Below are 23,759 nucleotides of genomic sequence, written 5' to 3' on the forward strand. Positions count from 1 at the left end.
TCTATGGCGGAGTTGGCGGCGGCTATCTTCTGCAGCGCGGCGACTCAGCTTCTCCTCCTCTATGACGTCTCGTGCAGGCTTACGCAGCCTCTCTCCTCTTTTTCTACCAATCCCCCCTCCACTATGGGGAGTTTTTATAGTCCAGGGGGGAGAGGGGACCTCCCCCCACGTGGTACTTTGCATGGCTCTCTCCCCCCCTTTCCTCATGGAGCCCCTACTAGCCCATCTCCCCACACTCCCTCTCCTCGAGCCGTGCATCGGCTGGGGGAGAAGGAATAGTAAAAAAAAATTTGAAATTAATTTCATCATTATCCTCTTAACCTCCTCCCAAGAGGATGTTTTCCCGCGGCTATGCGGGTTTGAACCTCGGCCCCGGTTTGCCAATGCGGAGTTCTCCATTTCTCGCGTGCGGTTATAGATTAACTGCCGGCATTGGGGATAACCTTTGCACGAGTTTACGGTGCGCGGGTGGTTGGTTTAGTAATATTTTTATTCAAACGGGAATATTACACTCAACCCCTTGAGATCAATTAAGACCACCCAGTGTTTTCTTCTTTCTCATTTGATTGCATCGTGGCAGGAGATCTTACGTTTTTCAGTTTGGGGCTCTCCTAAGATTCGCAAGGAGGCAAATTCACTGCAAGGAGAGGTCTTAGCATTCTCCAGGTTGTTGGATTGGCCGGACAAACATTTGCATAAACTAGGATGGCTCGTTTGGGGTTGCTGACAGTTTTTGATAGTGTTATTCTTGGGCAGTCCCGTCTTTACTCTTTTCGGCGTATTCGTCAATACTTTCGGGTACCCCATGGAAATTGTGATATCTGGTCATCCATACAGGTCACACTTCAGAGGTTCTCTCCTTTACCAGTGCTACAGCCATTGTATCCATGGCGTGACTGGAAGTTTGTGATTCCAGATGATTTTGAGAAGAGGTCTGCTAACCAGATATACCATCAGATGGTGGAGGCCAAGAGATGGGTCACTACAAAGGTGAATAAATTATGGCATATTAAGGACAACAAAAAGAAGTGGCAGGAAAGATTCCTTCAGTTTTGGAAGTCTAAGGTTCCCTATCAGGGAAAAGTCTTCTTGTGGAGATTGCTGATTGGTGGTCTTCCAATTGGAGAGGTGCTGCGTTCTTGAAAGATCTCTGTTGGTCGTTGTGTATTTTGCACTACATGTGATGAAACATTGCTTCATCTTTTTGCCTCTTGTCCGGTAGCGCGACAGATTTGGTGTTTTATTTCTAGCGTTTGGCTCTCGGCGACTCAGGTCCGGATAACAGCCCGGTCATGGATTGTGGGAAAGCTGCCCTCCGTGCCTTCTTTGCATTCTGATTATTCCTGCCTATTCCAGTTCCTTAGATGGACTGCCTTATGGCATATTTGCCGAACTCGGAATGCCTTTCTTTTTGATTCGATCTCGGGCATCCATGGTTATGTGGTCCGTATTCGAGGTTTAGTGCTATGGCAGATTTCTTCTATGATATCAGCTGACCTGGTTCTTCCTGACATTGCTGCCCATTGGGTGGCCATTGTTCGCTCTACACCAGCAATATGATTTCCTCTTTGTGTCATAGTCCTAGTAGTCTTTCGTCACTTTCTTTGAGGACTTGATGGTCTGATGTAACAAAATGTAAACACAGAGAGAGAGAGAGAGAGAGAGAGAGAGAGAGAGAGAGAGAGAGAGAGAGAGAGAGAGAGAGAGAGTTTCTTGGATGAATCGATGGTCTGATGTAATAGAAAGTAAGAGATACAGAGAGATTGCTGACCTGATGGTCTGATGTAAATATTTACTACTTAATTCAATTATCTTTAAGAGAGAGAGAGAAAGAAAGAAAGAAAGAAAGTTATATTAACGTCTTCTAAAGACCAAAACTGGCCTATGAGACAAAGTGTGATACAACTGATGAGGTCTAGCTATCCAAAATAAAAGTGCTGAATGAAAAGCTAAAAACTGGAAACTGAAAATACGGTGCTGTGAGTGTGATAAGTGTCGTATATGTGTATGTGCGTATGTAGCTCTGGTACTCCAGATAATGGCTACAAAAGGGGAACAAATGTCGACTGTGATAGGGGAACAACTGTCGGCTGTGATAAAGTGGTGCGATGTGTATATGTAACAGAGGCAGGGAGATATACTATCCTGGGATGTAGTAGCAGTCGTTGAAGTCGCTAATAGCAGGTGATCCCTCTTGGATGCAGGATGTGGTACATCGGTGGTGGAGAAAGAGCAAACTGGAGATCTGAGATCCAATGTGTCGAGTGTCGTCGGATCTCAGTTTGCTGTCGATGTAGATCAAGAATCCTCCGGATCTCCTGTCGGTGTGGCTGTGGGGTTCGAAACCCCCGGATCCTCGTGCGGCGTCGGGTACGCTGGTCCTCAGTCTGCTGTAGTGTGAGCCCGGAGGTCTGGTTGGAGGCTGGTATGGTAGCTCTCACTCTGTCTGTCTGAAAGAACTGTGTAATAGTCGTCTGGGTGGGCCCCTCTCTGACTGGGACCCGCTGTGTGCTCTGCTCTCTGATGTGCCATGCCTCTCCCAGAAAACGGCCAAATGATCTCTGATCCATATCAGTCATACATCCCTGAAGTGAGCTGCTCAATTGAGAGAGAGAGAGAGAGAGAGAGAGAGAGAGAGAGAGAGAGAGAGAGAGAGAGAGAGTCATGATCATTCAATTATAATTTATAATACGAAACTCAAAATCATAGTTGCATTTGTACTACGTACGGACTAGTTCGTTCCGTGGTGCATATTGTATTGTATGGTATGTATCCGTACCAAAAAACAGACTATTTTTTACCTATGAAGACTAGACCACACAATATCTTCCAACTCCTAAGCCTTTTGTTTATTATCATAATTTCAAGTCACACACACACACACACACACACTCTCTCTCTCTCTCCCAACTTCCAAGATGAATATGTAATTTCCAAGAGCATCCCTCCCCCCCCATGTCTCTCTCTCTCTCACACACATACACACAAAAGAATGAAGAGCCTCTTTGTCCATTCACCCTACACTTTGCTTTGTTGTGTGATGTATTACATATACACTCCCATCTATCTTCTTGTAGCGTGTTACGCATGTTGTGCATGAGGTTTACCTTGTTACCCTCATGTATTCATCCTATTAACTCAAGTGACATTGCTATTTTAGCTCTAAACATGTATTCTATTATCTATAATCCAAAATAACCAAGTTTTTGTTTTTGTTTTTTCGTACTAATATCGCTCTATACATTATAAAATCATAAGGTACCAATTAGTACCATATTTTATTGTACCGTATCGTATCGTACCTTTCGTACCTGACAACCTTGCCCAAAATTATGAAAGAAAAAAATTCAAAAAGACAATGTATACCTCAATGATAGCTTGCCAAATGTGGCAATAGATGAATGTACCCATCGTTTTCCTCCCTCTCTTGCTGATGTCTACAACGCGCAAAAAGTAAGTGCCAAGTGGACATATGATGAGTATTTTGATGATGTCGTGTTTCTTATGATCACTCCATCCGTCAGTGAGAATGGAGAAACCATGTTTTGTCCATGTGGCTTGAATAGGATCAAGGGCTCTATCAACCCCCTTCTTCTCTTTATCAATCTTTTTCGTCCTCATGTCATTATACGTGACATTAGTCCATCCTTCACATGGACCCACATTGGCAATGGCTTTTACTATCTTCTTCTATTGCTCTTGCTTTAGGATATTGAATGCAAGATTGCACTCAATTACCATGTGTGCAATTTCAAGGTCCGCAAGTCGTTGCCTTTCTCTAAGAAAGGCAACCGGTCCACGTAGAAGACTGAGAGCTTGAGAGAGAGAGAATTGTCTCTCTGGTGTCTCGGGAGTCTCCACTTTTTGTATTTTGCTAGAGCCAGATGTGGATATGGAGCTTGCACTACCAATGGTGGAGTCCTCACCTGCATTCATTGATGATATGTCCACATTTGATGCTTCCTCATTAGTAGGTATAGGTTGGTTGTGCTGACATGTCACTTCCTCCTTCTCTAGTGGATCCCCCTCTCATCTTGGTGAGAATCTCATCCATGATGTTTTGAGGGATTTCCTTGTATGGAAGCGACTTGCCCCCTTGTCTTGGAAAGATGTTGGAGAAGTTGGGTTGCACCACTTGTGTAGTGCTTCATGCAATACTTGCACGTCCAATAGTGGGAGTTGGACTTCCTTGTGTCCCTCTCCACATGGTTGGCATGGAAATTGAATGCTTGTCACGATTCACGATGCCAATGGAGAGGGAGAATCAGAGAGAGGCTTGAGAGAGAGAGAGGGATAGTGAGAGGCTTGAGCCTTGAGAAGGAGAGGAAGAATGAGAAGCTTGAAAGTTACAGAGAGAGAGAGAGGGGGTGGGGTGGGCTTGAAAGTTGATAGATAGATAGCTTGCTTAAAGAGAGGGAGGCTTGAGAATGTTTGTTGATTTGGTGTGGAAGGATGGAGGGGAGGAGCACCTTTTATAGGCCAAAGAAGAGAGTGAAAGAAGAGAGGGATTGAAGGTGGAAGAAAAGGGGAGACTCAAGAGAGTGCAAGAAGAGCATCTAAGACTAGAGCATGATCCAAGGGGACTGAGGTGGCATCCAATGATCCAAGTGGCAAGGACTCCAAAGTGCCACACATGCAAAAATAGGTTGAAAACACACTGGAGAAGACTTTGACTAGACGCGAGACACACCCAGATGTGGTGGATGAAGTATGTCAGTGTTTTCATATGAAATTGTGCAGAAATGTACCGTATGGTACTCTACGGGTCATACGTACAAACTTCAAACCTGTCCATACCAGGTATGAAGGCAACTATGATCAGCTTTGTGTCTCTATTGTTTGTTATTTTCTTGAAGACCAGGGAATTGTGCATGGCAATGCTAAAATTTACGATTGGTGGTGGTATATGCTCAATATGGAATCCCAGTTTATGATTCCTTCTTTTGTAGGGGTGATCCATTTGGTGTGCTCATGGAAGGCGGTCCTTTAGAATGTGAATTGGCATCCATTGGAGAATAGATTATCTACTAATTCCTTGCAGAATGAAATTTTGGTTGTCTCCGGGAAGGGAAAGAAGAGGATTGCCCCAAGTTTATCGGATGGCACGTTTGGGCTTGGTCTCTATTGTAGATGTGACTCTATTGGCTTGCAGTGATGATTTCTTTGAGCACAGACAGACGGGGTTTCTAGATTTCTCGTGGATACCATGATTCATGGGGCAAGATCTAATGACAGTTGGACTGGCAGCCCTTTCCTACCTCACTATTGTGGGGCTGTACTCTTGAGGACTGTCTCTCTAAGCTGCCGGATCTCCAGGAGGAAGAGGCCAAGGCATCTCTGATTTGCATAATCCATGACTGTCGATAGAGGGCCAAACCCATCTCTGAATAGACAATGAAAGCCGCCTTGGATCTTGTAGTAAGCTGGGAAGTTGGCAGATACAGTAATCCTCGGTCTCTGGCTCAAGATGATAGATTTGACATATGCACTCCTCCGGTGGTACAGATCTTTATCTGCCAGTCTCAATCTCTAATTGATGTGATGACGTGCGCAATTGGCCAATAGCACATTTGATCCCATGAGAGAGGTGGGTGTCCATGTATCTCAGTGGACAATAGAGCCATCATCTTGAGAAGATGCTCTTTTTAGAAAGCCATATTCGTCCCTAACTCCTGCATTGGTGCCAACCATGTCCTCTTGGTATTGAGCTGGGATGTCTACGCTGATGACCTTGATGATTTCTGATTGGCTCAAATCAAGGGAAAACTGAAAGGGGGATATTCTGTTCATGCTGAGGCTATGTAGCTCAAACCAGGCTAACATTTGTGCATACCAACACGAGCAAATTTGGAAAACCATATTGTCAGTGGAACAAGGCCTATTTCTCTGGAGGTTTATGATATAGACAGTGCCACGTCTTGTTTGGGTTTGGTTGACGATTTGGACCCAAAGTATTGTGGATTGCTGGTTGCTTAGTGAATTCGGCCAACTGTTTCTATGCTTTCTGCAGCAATCCTTTTATCATAGCTGCTATGGTTTGAACATTTCTCATGCAGATGGGTTTACAGCAGTATTTTGGAATTTTTTAGTATAGACTTTGTCCTGAAGTCTGTTGTCCTTATCCATAAAGGAGCTAATGAAAAGTGATCTTGCAAGAAAAATGCGTGTGTGTGTAATGTGGATAGGCATTTTCATGTCTAAAAGTACATACCAAGGACAAGTGCAATCGATCAAAGTTGATTGCTTATGCATGATAGGTCTTCAGTACTTCCCGTTTTGAAAAACTTGTCAACTAGTGAGTGAGTTAGGAGATTCACTTTCCCATTTTGGAACAGGATGAGGGACAAAGAATTTGTGCTGAGGTTTTTCTGTTTGCGGCATGGTGGCCTGGATGGCTTTAAACTACCTGTAAAGACCTGGCTTAATGAGGAGATGAAAAGGTATACATATGCTGAAGCTAGAAGAAAGAAAGCTCTGATATTTTCGTTCCCAACTTATGACTGGGATGCATGGATAAGTAAAGAAGTTGGAAACTATAATAGAGGAAGAAAATGCCCCTATGTATATTGCTATAAGTTAAATATAAGATTTGCATGATTTGCACCTGAGCATTTGCTGTTTTTGAATGGGAGGCATCTGTTTTCCCTTGTTTACTTACGATCTTATTTGTACCATCTCAGAAATCAGTTTGTTCAAGCTAGAGAAATAGAGGAGATGACCCTTGACTTTTATCGATGCATCTCTCTCTCTGTAGAGGTGTTTAAAGATCGGGTCTTCAGAATAACACGGTAACCATTTTGTTGTTGATCTTAAAGTCAAATGTATTTGGGTGTGTTCAAATAGGAGTAAGAGTCTGGGAAGGATGAGATGATCAAGTAATCTTTTTGCTGATGCTGATTGTTCATTATATGGACAAGTTTCAATCCATAGTGCTCGTGTCTCTAATTGATCTTCAAATTTCTACCTGCCATCTGTTCTCTGTCTCTTATTTTACAAACAGATCACTGCTGCAATTATGTGCAGGACACACTGATATGGAAACTCTGGAATATTTGTGACATGTAAAATCCCTCTTATTTGTGGAAATGTTTGGTTGGTGGCACTCTATGAAAAAAATCAACCTCCATAGTTTGGAGATTTTCGGGCATGTATTATGTTGGGTTGTGCTTCCCTTCTCATAGGTTTTGCAAAACTTGCACATGATCTGCTAGCTTAAGATAGTAATCCATCCAAATTTGACAAGTAAAATTCATGTCGTTAAGCATGCAACTGGTACCATCTATTGAGTGTGGTGCAATAAGTACTAATGCATCATGCATTTAGATGGTATGTGAAATTCAATATGTTTGGCATGAACACTTGCAAATATTGGCTGCGTCTAGAGGGGTAAACATATGATTCCATTTATGCAATTCAGCGCTAAGCATGTGACAATTATGAGTTGAATTTTTATCATGATGTGGAGAGTTTACAAGCACACAGTGCTGCAACTTCATGAATTCAATCATAAACTGCTGCGAATTTATAAATTTCTCCCTGCAACATGCACTGAATGAACATCCTTCACCCTTGCTGAGCAGTATGTGCCAACAGTGGCTGCAAATTATGTCTGGCCAGCATTGCAACCATAGAGAACTGTCAATTGCCCGTGTAAAATATATTCTGCAAAGAAACCATGTTGCCCAGGAATCTATGTTAGCCCATCTAGATGCATTTTCGTTTACGTAATTCCAAACTAGCCTCCAGCTATTTACATTATAGAGGCTTTATGTGTTGTAAATGACACACTTATTGCCATCATCAACTTATTGCCATGTCTTCAGGCTGATCTTTTTCATTAGAACCACTAGGCTGCCTCAATTATTCATTTCACAATCAAGCAATACCTTTTTCAGTACATCAGCTGATGATCTTGAAGCTGAATGGTTGCCATTAAAAGCTTGTCCTGGGGAATTGGAGAGTTGGCACTTGTATTGGCCTTTGTGGCAATGCAATCAGATTCTTGGGTTGTTGCCATCCATCATGAACACCCCCATCTTGTTGCTTCATCTTTTCCTTGTCTTTCTCTTTAGCTTTCAAAGCAGCATTTAGTTGGATAATAGGTTGATTTGCCTGTCAAACAAGGTCATCAAGGGCTTTATGGACTCGAACCTTAGCAGACAAAGTAGCCTTTCTTGAAAGTGATTGAGTGTCATGACATGAGTAGGTAGTTGATACGGAGATGTTGCGCATTCTATGGCCAAATGTTGGAATTCATGGAATGCAAAGCAAGCTTTTGCAAAATTAAATTCTGTTTCCTGTAGGTCAAGGAGAAATCAATTGCCTCAAGGAAGTGACCAATCCTGGGTATTCTGCTTTGCATGTAACACGAAAATTAACAACCTTAACCCGGACTTGGCAGTGATGTCTTATGAAGCTCTGATTGTTCTTGTGGAGGCCAAGAAAGCAGATGAACCATTTGAAACAACATGATGCAAAATAAACAGTTTTAGTACTGCATCCTCTGAACAATGACTTTATTCATTGGGTTACCTAGCATCAGTCATTGAAGGAAGCTTTCTAGGAAAAAAATGGTGACAACTATTTGTAATCACTTCTTGATTGTTTGAACATTGGCAGACAATTTCATATTGAACTTGATAGTTGCAGCATGCCGTACAACTCTGTTAAAATTCTTAATTGAGTGTGAAGGACATATTTGGCATCAGAATTGTCCTCAATAGTAGGAGGGTGAGCATCCAATTGTCTTTTCTATGGTTCCTATGATTGTTCTTGGTGGCTGTAGGCAATTGTATTTTGTGAAGTGGCTGTACTAGATGTAAATACATGGAATAAGTTGAACTTTATCTTATTGTAGAGTAGGTGCTGTATTCAATAGGAACATCAAAAGCACATTAAACATTCACATATCATGGTCAATTTTAGGTACTCCACACACATGTGCGCCCACATTAAGCTGTGTGCCCACATTAAGCTAAAAAAGATGCGTTACACATTAAACATTCATTAGCCCTTTAAAATAGCTCCAAAACTCACTGATTACCAAAGTTTTTGTGTCACATAAGCCAAAGCCCTAATTGTGGGAGGATCCCCATTTAAAAATAGGAGGCTGCCCAGTTACTCTCCTTATTTCTTTTTTTTTTAAAGGTTTCAGCCATCAGCCCACGCCATCCAATTAAGTTTTTGTGTCATGTAAGCCAAAGCCCTAATTGTGGGAGGATCCCCATTTATAAATAGGAGGCTGCCCAGCCACTCTCCTTATTTCTTTTTTTTTCAGGTTTCAGCCATCAACCCATGCCATCCAATTGTTGTCCAGCCTTTGTGATTGCTGCCACGTCATCACCAGCCCCAACTGCCCTGTCTATAGTTGCCTTTGCAGTCCTACTCCTGACATCAGCTGTCGCACTGTCTCTTCCACCTGTTCAGCCTGCATTTACACCACTTGCTGGCTAGGTGGCAGGTTTCTAGACATCTTCATTGACTTGGACAGACTTCACGATTAGTGCAGCTGCTGATTTGGCTGTTCCAGCTGCTGCCCTGACTAGATTTGGGGCAGACATTGCTGCATTTTGATTCAGATCAGTTTCTCAGCTGGTGCTAAGTTCTTTGAGGCCTCTGTCAGCCTATCTCAGCTCCACCGGGTGGTTACAACCCTCCAAACCTGTCTCGGGTAGATGTCACTCTCCAACTACTCTGTTAGTCCATTCCCATGAGAGTCCTAAGTTGTTGGACCACATCAGAGTCGTTAGACACAAGGTGTCTACACCACACTTTTGATACCTAAATAAGTGTCCACATACCGCACGAATGAAATTGGGCAGTGCCCAGAATTGACAAATTCTAATAGAGAGCTGGGTGACAGCCGAGGGAGGTGTATTGGATGTAGGGCAGCCTGCAGAGCTATAAACGCTTGCACAGAGAACATGCTTGGACAAAGACAGACAATAGGGCGACCTGCTTCAACAATGAACAGCTGCAATCTAGAGCTCCAAAACAGGTTGCAGCCTGATGGAGGCAGCAAGTGGCAGCGCTAGGCAGGTTGCTAGCTGATGTGGAAGGCATGGTAGCAATCAGTGAACTGATGGCTGGCTGCCTGGTGAGGAGAGCTGAGGGCTTAAACCTGCAAAAAGAGATTGAGGTGGTGGATGGGCAGCCTCCTATCCATGTATTTGGATCCTCCCAAAATTTGGGTGTTTGCTTATAGGAAACATAAACTTTGGTTTGATGATAAATGCTCCTTTAGCTTAACAAGAGCCTTTGAGTGTATGTGACCTTGGTAGAGCTGTGAACATCCATCATCCATGTAGTCCACAGTCGTTGGGACCGCCGGCGCTGCAGGGAGTCCCGGGCCTGTCAAGAGCTCCGACAGCTGTTCTTACTCACTTGGGGTGGCCATGGCCTGTTTTTCATGATGCAGGCTGGCAGCCCTTGGGGCAGTACATTCCCCCTCCATGGTTTCTTTCCTCCATACCCCCCAGACCACCTTGAGAGACTTGTATATATGATTGTTTTGTGATTTTGAGACCCTAAATTCATCTAAGTAATATAACTAGCTCGGTTTTTTAGTGCAAAATAAGGGGACTTCAGGTTTGTCTTCATATTTATCTTTAATTGTGACTGTTGTTGGCATTTTCTATATGAGGAATGACATCTGCGATTCAACATAGATATACATTCTAATGATATGTGCCCGTGCCCAAATACATGGCAGGCAAAATATGCACCTGCAAACACTCTCCATTCCCATTTCTATCAAAATGGTCGGCAATTTCTGCTTATCAGTGTCCCCTAAGATACAAAATGTGTTTTTGTTACCTGTTGGCCGAGGCAGAGACACCACCCTTACCACCCTTTTGGAACTAGCTAGTATTCTTGGGAGATGTTCTTGCAAGTATATCCACAACTTCAATCCATGCTGAATCAAAGATGGATAGTCTTTAGAGGGAGACCATGGCGAAACATGAACAAGTGGAGTTCTGTACAACAAAGGCATTTCCCCCAACAAGGGCTGTTTTTGTTAACTATCATTGAGCAATACATCATAAAAAGCACAAGTACCAAAATGAACGCCCTCTACAGGAGAGTCGCCCCAACAATTGATTGCACCCCTTAAGCAACATCTTAGAATGCATTTTCTTAGGAAAGAATATGATAACTGCTTTACTTCTTTAGTGGAGAAATGATGGTAGGCACCCTAGTTTTATAATAAAAGGTGGGGAGGACCAGTCCACTTAGTTTGGCTTTCAAGAAAAATTTCATGAAGCCCATAAAAGGAAATTGTTCCTTAGGAAAATCTTGCTATCAAGCATAGAGTTGTCTAGCCTTTTCCATCACAAGATACTTGTTCAAGAAAATTTCATGAAGCCCATAAAAAGAAATTGTGCCTTACGAAAATCTTGCTATTGAGAATAGAGTTTTCTAGCCTTTTCCATCACAAGATACTGTTGTTTATTGTTATCAGACATGTTATTTTGATGACCATAGCCTTGTAATTCAGCAGAAATTCTGGACAAGGCTGAAAGTGAAATCTATATGTAGGAATGGGCTGACTGTTCATATTAGACTGACATCTATATTAGCCAAATTGCCTACCCAGCCACGAGCTACCATTTGAGAGAGATCGTAGCAGAATTTTCTCTTGCTCTTGCTTGCATGCTCTCTCTTGCACATATATGCCCAATCGTTTTGAACTTTGTACCTCAATGAGATTTTCTGTAACATGTCATTGATAGAGTTTTCTTCTGTGAAAAAATAAAGAGAAGACTGCTATAAAATCTGTCATACTAGATAGAGAAGAAAATAAAAACTGAAGAACAAAAGAGCTCTGCTATAAAAGAATGTCACACTAGATTTAAACTGTTTTCCCACCAGACATAAATCAAGGCTCATAGAAAATTATGCAATGCATGGAACACACAGTAAGCTGTTGAGTTTGTTTCTTTTAAATTTCTCATTTCCGATATCTTGGACTTTGTGCAGGGGTCTGAAATACGATGTGGATCTAAATGCATGCCTTTGGGATACAGTCATGGTATGATGTTCTATCAAGCAGTCTCTCTTGGTGGTCATCAAAATTTTGGGGGCTTTGCCACTTTTTGGGTTGTTTGCTGAGTCCTTTTTGTGATGTGTGCCATTTTTTCAGCTGGGGTTTCTTCATTACAAGGACTGCAACTTAGTTCTTTCAAGAAAAGATGAGATAAGACAGGCATTACACAAACTTCTGGTGGAGGTCTCTCTCTCTCTCTCTCTCGCCAAATATCATATAAAAGTGTCCCTGAAGGTGCATTGGTGCACAATGTAGACCAATGCCATGAGAGATTGCCCCTTCATTTGTAAGGGCAGACTTAGGAATAAGGCCACTTGCTCTCTTGGTTTGCCAGGAGCTTGAGCTTGGGTGGTCCAGTCAGGACTTTTCTGCTAGCATACTTCCACAGTAATAAAGAGAGACGTGAGAGATTGATGGGTATAGGCTATGAAGGTTTATAATAACTCTTGGAGTTACTAAATCAACAGCTTCTGTTGCATCACATCTTTAGTAACCCAAACGCAGTTGTCACAAAACTGGCTGATATTATCACCAAGGAAGTATAAAGAAAGGTGTACCCTTATCATTCCTAAGAAGTAACTGAATACTGGAGCCGACATATTTATACCGTGGTTTGAAATGACTGTAGAGAGTTAAGGTCCTTGCCAGTGCTTATATTAACCACAATAGACACTTGGACAGCAGTATCCTTGACGTCTACATCTACATATATATCTTAGGCTGGGTTCAGACAGAGGCGGCAGCACTGCAAACCATGACAAACCTTCCGCCTCCTTTGTGTGAACAGTGAAGCTGGAGGCATAATGTGCTACAAAAAGGTAAAGAGAGGTTTTTTCTTAGTGACAAGGCTCTTCCGAGGGGGAGAGGTCGGTAGAAAGAGGGTGGGTCTGGCAGAAAGAGGAGTGAAGTCTCAGCCGTTTGGGGGATGCCATGTCAAAAGCACGCCCCTTTGATATATCTTTGCTGCCGCTCGACTGAACCCAGCCTTAGATTTTAAACCTTTTTTTCAGCAAGCGATTTCCCATATGATTCTAGTTGAAGAATCTCCACATTGATATGCTAAAAAGAGCTTACTACTTAATCATTAGCTTTTGGGTGCCTGTGTTTGAGGATTGGCATAGACTAGATAAACTGCTTGTATTTAAGGTGATGAATGTGTGCTGATGAATTTAAGGTGGTGATGGCAGGATGGGGAGTTTAGAGGGCAGCTTGTTTCAAATCCTAGGGCTCTGAGATTTCGAACCGAGCGATGGAATGGCATTTTGGCCCAAATTCTTGGGCCACCCAGTTGAGAAATCACCACATTATGCTCTCTCTCTCTCTCTCTCTTTTCTATGTAGAGGTTGCTGAGATTAAAGAACTATCAGATGTACAGCCAGCATGAGAAAGCCAGATTCTCCACTGAGAAAGACCAAACACAGTCATATAATTCTTTTCCCATGACTGTAAGCTGTGGGGGTACCTTGCAGTCTTGCACATCGCCAAAGCTATGCACCCTTTTCACTGGAGAACAAAGGTCCCCATAAGGTGTATCGAAAGATTTGTATGGCATGGTTCATTTCTCCTTCCAAAGCATGGATTCTGTAACACATCAGAAGGCACCTTTAGAGTCACTCCTGTGCAAGATCTGAAGCTATGCCCTGCAGGCCATATTGGCAGTATCTTCCTCAAACGATCTTCATATGTTAGACGAGCTATTTACTTGAGAAACAGATGGATATCCGACATATTGAAGGCTAAGAGTCAATGAATCCAAAGGATAATGATTTGCATTTGATTTAACCATAGTCTACTAGGCCATGTGACTGCATCTTATAAAATAAAATTCTTTAATAAGATGATATCTCTCATGTTCCATATGCAAGATGTTTACTACACAAAAAAGGGGGTCCCTTGTGTCGATTGAAAAAATAATGTTAAACATTGCACTTTATTATAGACATGTCTAAAAAGGACTTATTTTAGCATATAAATATACTTGGAACTTACCCTAGAATTGACGTAAGCATGAAAGTTTTGAAGCCTAAGGTATAATAATTTAGACACTGGGTACATAACTTTTTGGGAGGTCACAAAACACGAGTCTTAAGGAAACCAAAATCATATGCAAAGTTTTATAACAAAAACATGTGTCAATGACCCTTCTAGCAATGAAATTTATTTTGCATCATCACATGTATATCAAGTGAAAAGTTGTATATCATTAAAATGCCAATAATGGTTATTGCAAGTGTGCAAATGCTAATAGACCTAATGTTGGATTACTATGATTCACAAACTTGAACCTTGAAAAAGAAAGTCGGATTTGAGTGATTAGAAAAAAAACCATCTATGATCTTTGATCTCTTATCCCTACGAAGCAAACCCAAGTTATTCTATGAACACTCAATGAATGGTTGATTAATCTCAATTATATAAGATTTCTTTAATCATTGCATTGGTCAAGTATAGTAGGTCAATCATCAAAATGAATTTGTGCAAAAGTGATTGTGTATTTCAAAAGTAGGTGATAAAGTGGGGTTGAAAGGGAGAAATTATTAGGCTAGAAACTTCAAAGGAGCAAAGGTTCAAAGTACATTTGGTTTGGGCTAATGCTTAATGCCAACAAATTTTTAGGTATGAAGAATGCTTAGATATACATGACTCCCTATCTCTACAATTAAATGATTAAGGATAATTGTGGACATATTTGTCGTATATTTTTTGTACCTAGTTGGTAGCAACTAACATGGTTACCTTATATGTGCGCTAATGTTAAATGCATAGAAGTTGAGGTCATTTAAGAAATATTTCACTTGAAGGATCATGAGCTTTGATATGAATTTTTTGAAAAGCCACCCAAGCATATCTTAGTTGTCAACTCAAATATATATGATTATGGTGTTATGGTTAAGTTTCAACAAGGGAGATAATGCAGGGTGACACAAATATTGTGATCATAGAAATGGAGTACTCTAGGAAGATATAAGATATTTTGTATGTTGATTACCATGAATTCAAGATGCTCCCCTTGTATGTCCAATGCTGTAGTGTGGTAATGGAGAGGCAAAGTGTACCATCCAACTCTCATCACTAGGGGTTAACATGGTTGCTCTATATGTGGGCTAATGTTAAATGCATAGAAGTTGAGGTAATTCAATTGCATATATCAAGGCTACAAATATTTCCCCTGAAGGATCATGAGCTTTGATATGATTTTTTTGAAAGACCACACGAGCATATCATAGTTGTCAATTCAAAAATGTATGATTATGGAGTTATGGTTAAGCTTCAACAAGACAAAAAGTGTAGGGTGACATGCAAATATTGTGATCATAGAAATGGTACTTTGGGAAGATTTTAGAAATTTTGTATGTAGATCACCGTAAATTTAACATGTTCCCCTTGGATGTTTAATGGTATAGGGTGGTAATGTAGAGGCCAAGTGCACCATCCAAAGAGGTTCTTCAAGATCTCTCAAGGTGCATTGCAGAAAGTTGGTACACATTGTGCCACATTTTCATAGGTTGTATGAAGAGTGTATCCTAATCGAAGCCATTAGTGAATCTATTTGAATGGATGGATACTCCAATAAGGACAAATGAGAAAATGTTTCCAATGAGCTTGAGGAAGAGTCTATTGGACTAAGTGCTCTTATAGGTTGTATAAAGAGTGTATCCTAATTGAAGCCACTAGTGAATCTATTTGAATGGATGGATACTCCAACAAAAAGGACAATTGAGAAAATGTTTCCAATGAGGTTGAGGAAGAGTCTATTGGACTAAATGAAGATGAGGATGAGGAGGAGCTTGCATGCATGGATGAGAATGAACAAGATATTACAAAATACTACATAAATATTAAGACATTTATATTGCTCTAGGTCAAGATGAAGTAGAGGACATTATTTAGAATCCTTAAGCCTTGTTGTAAACAAAACAATCATGAGAAAGAAATATATTTAAGATGATTTGAACTTGTAATCGTACATAGTGACTTAAACTCTACAATTCTATGAGTCTCTCAAGTTTCATGTGGATTGATTGTACAATGCTTTGTTATGACAAATCTTAATGGACGAGAGAGAGAGAGAGAGAGAGAGAGAGAGAGAGAGAGAGAGAGAGAGAGAGAGAGAGAGAGAGAGAGAGAGAGAGAGAGTGTGTGTGTGTGTGTGTGTGTGTGTCGGAAAGAGGGAAAGAGAAAGAATGTATAATTGATTAGCTTAGTAGAGAGGAAGAGAAATTTCATGCTAATTTGTTTGTTTACATAGTTTGATGTTGTGCTTGTTACTATGACCTGATTCTATGCAGACAAGGAGCTTATGTGCATCATGGGAGTATTGGACCAAAACACATAGGATCGATTTTTAGTCATGACACAAGAAGCATTGATGTGGATATTTCTTGACACAAAGTTGGAGCATTTGCCTCACTCTTTACAGAGCCAATGTACTTGTTCAATGTTCATGTTGTTACATTTGTGTTGACTGCAAGCCTACGAAGGAGATGATGTCATACCCTCTCATTTTCCATACAATCCATCATACCATCAATGGCTCCCTTAGCTCCTGAGTCTATCGTGTCATTAGTGGCTTCTTCATATTAGCCCTCTCAAGTAGGTTCACTATGTCTACGAGGTAACACATTAGTCCCATATGAGACTAGCTTTTTGGGTTTCACCATACATACATTTCTAGGGTTTGGTATCGATCTACCTTGGATAGACTTCCACCATGCTTGAGGCTAGCCCTATACAAATCCCATCACAAGGTGATGCCATCTCCCAATTTAAGATCACCACACACTATAAAAGTAGGTTACCTTCAACCATTATCAACTAGTTGTACATCATAAATGACCAAACATGCCATCTAATCATGAATGATGAAGGCAAGAGATTCAACACTAGGATGCATGAGCTTGTCACATAATAACTCTAGTATATCATCTTTAAAAAATGGAGAGACTAGGGCAGAAATTAAAATAATGTCATATGCATCCTACAAGAGGAATTTCCAAGCCTACTTGTAATTTTCCAACAATCATATGATGTTATGTTTATTAAAAACATGGTTCATATTTTTTTGAAGGCATGCAATTCCTATAACAATCGGTTAAAAAAAGCATGGGTGGCTTGATCAAGACCAATGGAAGAATATTAAAATAGATATGAATGAAAATTTGAGCATGTGGAGGTAGCAAAAAGAGGTAGTGAATTCATCAGTTGCAATAGATTTGATATTGTAATTTGGGAGTGATGGTTGGGTCTCCTATAAGACTAACTTTGTAAGTATTGTGCTTCATCTTTTTAACATTCTAAGTTTGGATTTCGTAAGTCATTTCTATATTCTATCCATTTTCTTAGTGCATGATTTTAGTTATTATTATTTTAGATTAGGTCAGTGGATGTCTATTGGCAAGGCTAGAGAAGGAATATGTGGCATAGTTGAAGCTTTAGGGGCTTGCTGAGATTGTATGGGTGTAGGGTGGACACATAGAAAGTGTATAGTTGCACCATTCTCATAAATGCATTTTATTTTTCATTTGATATTTTTAATTATTTCCATTTGTTTCTTGTTGCAAGATTGGGCACAAGTTTCACAATGTGAAGATGATAATTTTTATTTCATATCTTATCATTTTATACTTAATAACATCTTTGGCTTATCAATTGTACCATAATCGTGTTGTTTAGGACTTGGTTATTGTTAAGAAGAGCACTTAGAGATGAGATAAGAGTGTAGAAGAGAGGAAAAGAGGAGAGAGAAAGCAGATTAGTGAAAAATTACAAGTTGCAATGCATGTGGCTTAGTGGAGCTATGCTTCAACCATTAAAGCCTTTGGAAGATATGGAAACTAATCTAGAATAGAATCACTCCTCTAAGAAGCTTCTTCAAGTGGTAATCCTCTCCACTTAATCAAGTACTCAATGATAGACCTAGAGCGAAACTTCCTCTCACATTGTCCTATGATCTCTTGAAGGGTGTATGTTATGAGACATTCTTCATTAATGGGAGGCAACTCATCTACGGTATCGACCTAGATGCCATAAAACGGTTTGAGCTGACTAATATGAGACACAATGTGAATCTCAGTAAAAGAGGGTAGTTTTAGTCTATATGGCAAGTCTCCTATGTGCTTTAGAATTCTGTATGGTCCATAAAAATTTTGAGCAAACTTATTGGTAGAGCCATCTTTCAAAGTAGAATAGGGAGACTTGGGTACCATTGAATATACAATGCTCATGTAGCAAACACACTATGTAGAGAATGAATACTGTAGCCTTCTTGGAACTCCACAAGATATCTCTTCTCATTGGCATACATCTTCATTTGCTCTTGGGTTTTCCTAAGATTCACTTTACATTGTTGAAGAAGGATCTCCATTCTCTCTAACTCCTCTTTCCCAATGAGGGTTTATCTTCTTATACTAAAAAGAATTGTGGGAAGAGGCACTTTACAGCCATACAAGGCCTCAAAAGGAGAAACTCCAATATTGGCATGGGTAGAATTGTTATAAGCAAACTCAGCCAAGTGTAACCAAGAGTCCCATGCATATTGCACATGATGATAGAAATGTCTAAGATAGGTCTATAACTATATATTGACCATTTGTGTCTGGACATCAGTTTGCAAATGATAGGCTATAGAGGAAGATAACTTAGTACCCATGGAGCTGAATACCACCTCCTAGAAGTTACTCATGAACTTAGAGTCCATGTTATGCACAATCACATGTGGTAATCCATGTAACTTATAGATATGCTCCATGAAGAATTGACTAGCCACCTGTGGTCCAATAAATTGCATCTTCATGGGAATAAAATTGGTTGCCTGGGTGAGTCTATCCACTACCAAATAGATGTTGTTCCATACCTTTTTAGTTGTAGGCAAGCCAGTAATAAAGTCCATGGTTATATGTATCCACTTTCCTTTAGCAATGGGTAATGGTTGCAACAAACCACCTAGCTTATGAGTGTCGTTCTTATTGTGTTGGCATGGGATACACTTCATGACATAATCCTTTCCATATTTTCACAATCCCTTCTAGTGAAAACCCTCGAAGATCTTATCATAGGTCTTGATTACACCTAGTTGTCCAACTATGGGCAAATAATGCATCTTCTCTATAATTTTTAGCTTGAATTGAGAAGAAGAGTGAATACTAATCCCACCATTAAACCAAATGAGGCCATTCTTAAGTTGAAAATGTGAATTTTCTTCCATTAATCCTTATGGTAATTTCTAAAATGTATGGATGAGCTCGTCATCCAAAAAGTAAGCTTCATATAGCTCTTCAACCTAGCCACTATGAAATTCATGGCTGAAACTTTACATGCCTACATCCTAGAAAGAGAATCAGCTACTCTATTATCCTTGCACTATGTGTGTGTGATATCAAAATCATAGTTTTACAAGATGGCCATCCACCATTGATGCTGCTTAATAGGAGTGAGATTTGACTGAGTAAGGAAGTACTTAAGGACCTTGTGATCACTCTTGTCCCTACATTCTTTGCCATACAAGTAATGGTGCCACTTCTTGCTAGCATAGAGTATAGCCAACATCTCTTGCTCATACACATTAATAGTAATCTCTTTATGTATAATGCTTTATGAGCATGCAATAGAATAATGATAGGCTAAGAAATTCTCTAAGATAAGCAATGTTTGCAGGTGTTAGCCAATCTTTGATACATTGCACCTTCTTAGGGTAAGCTTGGATACATTTTTCACTAACAATATGGCCTAAGTAGTTCATCTCTGTTTGCACATAAAAGAGCCCTTCATCTCCTTAACAAAGAGTTTATGGTGTCAAAAAATCAAATACCTTCCTCATATGTGAAAGATGGTTCTCCAATGTCTTACTGTAATTGATTATGTCATCAAAAAACAATAGAACAAACTTGAAGAGGAAAGGTTGAAATATTTTGTTTATCAGACTCTAGAAAGTGGCTAGGGCATTGCTTAGCCCAAATGACATAAATAAGAAATGATATAATCCATGATCAATCCTAAAGGTCATTTTATCCTTATTACCCTCTTGTATATGGATCTGATGATAACTTGACCTCAATTCAACCTTCATAGAAAACTTAGCCCCCTTTAGCTCATCCAATAAATCATCCACTTTAGGAATAGGGTCTTGTTCTTCATTGGGATTTTTAAAAGATCTTTGTAATCTATACACATTTTGAAAGATCCATCATTTTTTAAAAAATACTAACAAGACCAGTGAAACGTACGATAAATGAAGTGCTAGATCTACTAAAGTTGGTTTCAACTAATTTAATACCTTGGAATAGTGTGGTTGGTTTATGGGCCATGATACTAATAGAATAGGCTCTTAACTATATATGTATATATGTAATTTTGCATCATCACTCACACTCTCCACATACATGGTAAGGTTCAAGAGCATATTGGTATACTCTCTAATAGTCAAGCTTTTTTGGTCCAACTAATACCACCTCCTAGCCAATTTCTCATTATTCTATAGCAAACACAAACACTTGAGCCATCTTTGATTTGAAATCCTCTCAATTGTCAACCTGCTAGTTTTCTCTTTTAATGTACTCCACTATATATGAGCAAATCCCCCAATGTGAAGTGTAGCACAATGGATATTTTGATCATCAAGTAAGACTCTCATTTGGATGTCCATTCCTCCAAATTTGATGGGGAAGATGAATGGCCTTCTTTCCCATTAAAAGCTTGGGGATGTGTGTCTATGTAACCAATGGAGTTGAAACATTTGAGGCACATCTGAGATATACTGTTTGGAATCTTCCTGGAGGTAGAGGTGGCTAGCTTCTAGCCCTTGGAGAGTTGGATGCATGAATACTCAATATTGGCTCATCAGTCCTAATGGATGTCTTCCTTACTCCTAGTTAGATAGTGTAAGGTATGCATTTCTTTCCAATGATTCCAAGCTGAGGATTAGGATTAGAAGACTAAAATGACAATTTATCCCTATTTTCCTTGTCTACCAAATGTGCTGCCACAAGTTTAGATATTTGAGCAATGAGCTTGTCCAAAGATTCTTTAGTAGAAATAATAAATTTATTTAAAGAGTCCTTAGCGGAATAGTCCATTCACTCCATTTCTTTGCTTTGAGCATTAGAGTGAACTTTCAAGATGCAGTTTAGATGCATGCGATCCTTCCAATTCTCTTAGTGCGGTTCTATGCAGGATTTCCCAACCAACATGCACGTTGTGCGTTTAGTATAGTTGTCCCCTAAACGGCTTTTATCTCTCTTTATTCCTGGCAATGAGTACTTATCTCTAATGCACCGGATCACATGTGACTTGCGTCTATGGAAGACTAGGGTTTTTTTTTCTAATGATGCAAGTGTATCTTATGAACAGAAATTAACATTTCATGTGTTTCTTTTAACCATGATTGCGCAACGTGAATTCTAAATGACTATTCATGCACTGAACTGGTTAAAAAGCTATCATTTTATGTGAAATAAGGCGATAACCTTATCATTTTATGTGAGTAAAAGCTATCATTTCTTGTGAGGTAAGGCGTTAACCTTATCATTTTACGTGCGTAAAATCTTATGGGAAATCAACCTCTACCGTTTCGTGCGTACAACTTAGTTCTTAGAATAAACAAAAGCTTATGCACGACATTATCCCTTCCACGAGAAATAAGTCCTAAATTAATAATTTTTTTAACGCTTGGAACCTGGGCTTGATTCGTGTGTGTTGCGTTGGTTGTTCCACTCGTCCCTCCAACATTACCGGTGGTTTGGGTGCCTATGCTTCCCGCGACTTTCTTCTTGAGAGCCATTCGCCTCGTGGAGATTGGGTAGTCCGGACCTTAACATTTTCGGTTAGACACGATCGGTTGGGAAGACCACCGAATGTGGTTCGTTGCCAGGAGAGTGGTTTGGGTGACCTTGTAGCAGTTACCCCTTTTCTCTCTCTTCTTCCTCTACCTCTCTTCTTGTCCTTCTCCCACTTCTTTCTCCTTCTGCTCCTTCCTCTTTTCCTTCCTCTACCACTTCTCACCTCTCTTCCTCTACCTCTTCTTCTTCTTCCTCTACCTCTTTCCTTTCCCTTCTTCTTCTCCTCTCCTCCTTCTCTCCCTCTTCTTTCTCTCTTCCTCTACCTTCTTTTCCTCCCTCCTTCTCCTTCACTCCTCCTTTTCTCCTTCTCCTTCTCTTCTCTTTCTCCCTTCTTCTTGCTCTTCTACCTTCTTCTTCTTCTTATCCTCTCCTCCTTCTACCTCTCTCCTCCTTCTACTTCTTATCCTCTCCTTCTTCTACTTCTTATCCTCTCCTCCTTCTACTTCTTATCCTCTCCTTCTCCCTTTCCCCTCACGGCTGGTCAGGGTGGCAACCAGGGAGAGAGGCGACGTGTTTGGGGGGCCTGGAAGTGTCAACCAGGGAGGGAGACGACATTTTTGAGAGGGCCCACCTCTCCTTCTCCCTTTCTCCTCACGGCCGTCAGGGTGGCAACCTCGGGATGGAGGTGACATTTTTGGGAGGGCTGTCTCTCCTTCTCCCTTTCTCCTCATGGCTGGAGGTGGCAATCAGGAAGGTGATGGTTTTGCTTGGAGGACCCAGGGAAGGGTCCCGTGTCGATTGGTAGACGGGGAGGGAAAGCTGACTGCCGTCGTAGGCCCAGGGCCGTTCTGTAGATGGGGGGAAAAAATGCCAGTCGGAGGGCTCCGTAGCACCACCAGTGAGGGGAGGGGGAGAAAACCCCTTAACTGAACGGGGAAAGGACCTTGCTCAGACGGCCAGGGAGGGGGGTGGTACAGCAGCAGTAATGACGTAGCCTCCTCCTTCTTTTCTTTTTTTTCCAGGGGAGGGGAGAAGCCTCCCCTTATATAGGGGAGGGGAGGAGGTAGGTGGCATGGCCACCCCTCCACCTGGAGACTGCATGCCTCTCTCCCCCCCCATCACCACTCCCACTCTCTCCCCCCCTCCACCGACTGCTGTTGGCGAGGAGAGAGGGGCGGAAGTAAAAAAATTTGAACTGGTAATATATATTAGAGAAAATGTTCCCTTGAAATTGAAAAGAATGGGGGGTTCCTATTGGATGTCACATCCTCTCCCCCTTAGAGGAATCGAGATGTCCTCATCTCGAGAGGACATGGGGGTAATGTTGGTTGAGAGTATCTTTGTCCATCTAGGTGGTATCCTCTTCGGGATAATCTTTCCATTGGACGAGGTATTCTCTCAAGGTCCTTGACCTCAAATGCCTCTCCTTGACATCTAGGACTCTATCAGGCCGTAGCTCAAGGACTCCTTGGCTAGGCATTACAACTTGCTGATCATCAAGTACATGATTTGGATTAGGTAGATACTTTTCCAATAGGCTAATGTGGAATACGTTATGAACCTTTAGGGTTGCGGGCAGCTGTAGTCTGTAAGCATTAGGTCCTAGGCATTTAATGATTTTATAAGGTCCACAATACCTTGGACTTAGCTTCTTGTATTCTCCCAATGATAGTGAACTCTTTTTAGGGCGTACATGGATGAAGACCATATCACCCTCAACGAAGGATCTGTCTTGCCGTTTCAAGTCCGCGTAAGCCTTCTGTCTATCCTTGGCGGCTTGGATGTCTTGTCTTATTGATTTGATTTGGTCATCCATATCTTCCAACATCTGCTTTGAAGCTTCAACCCTCATGGTTGGATCCGAGAAGCTTAAAGGAGTACGTCAATTGTGTCCATACAATGCTTGAAAAGGGGTCATCTGAATGCCTTGTTGATAAGAA

General features: G+C 40.9%; 1 protein-coding gene across 4 annotated transcripts in view; it reads left to right on the forward strand.

The window, feature by feature from the left end:
- The window catches only part of LOC148023202 (uncharacterized), a 110,496-nt gene extending 96,527 nt beyond the window's left edge, over positions 1-13,969 (forward strand). For 2 of the 4 annotated variants that reach the window (XM_087696190.1, XM_087696191.1), the window contains 5 exons: positions 6,336-6,440; positions 6,681-6,788; positions 11,980-12,031; positions 12,143-12,229; positions 13,234-13,969. In XM_087696190.1, coding sequence (XP_087552316.1) covers positions 6,336-6,440; positions 6,681-6,788; positions 11,980-12,031; positions 12,143-12,229; positions 13,234-13,338 — 457 coding nt within the window. In that variant the 3' untranslated portion in view covers positions 13,339-13,969. The other 2 variants (XM_087696192.1, XM_087696194.1) reach the window with 2 other exon arrangements.
- Positions 13,970-23,759: the final 9,790 nt, after the last annotated feature.

The sequence above is a fragment of the Lygodium microphyllum genome, chromosome 16, assembly GCF_053477565.2.
Source record: "Lygodium microphyllum isolate KBCC chromosome 16, Lygodium_microphyllum_v1.1.10, whole genome shotgun sequence".
Taxonomy (NCBI): Eukaryota; Viridiplantae; Streptophyta; class Polypodiopsida; order Schizaeales; family Lygodiaceae; genus Lygodium; species Lygodium microphyllum.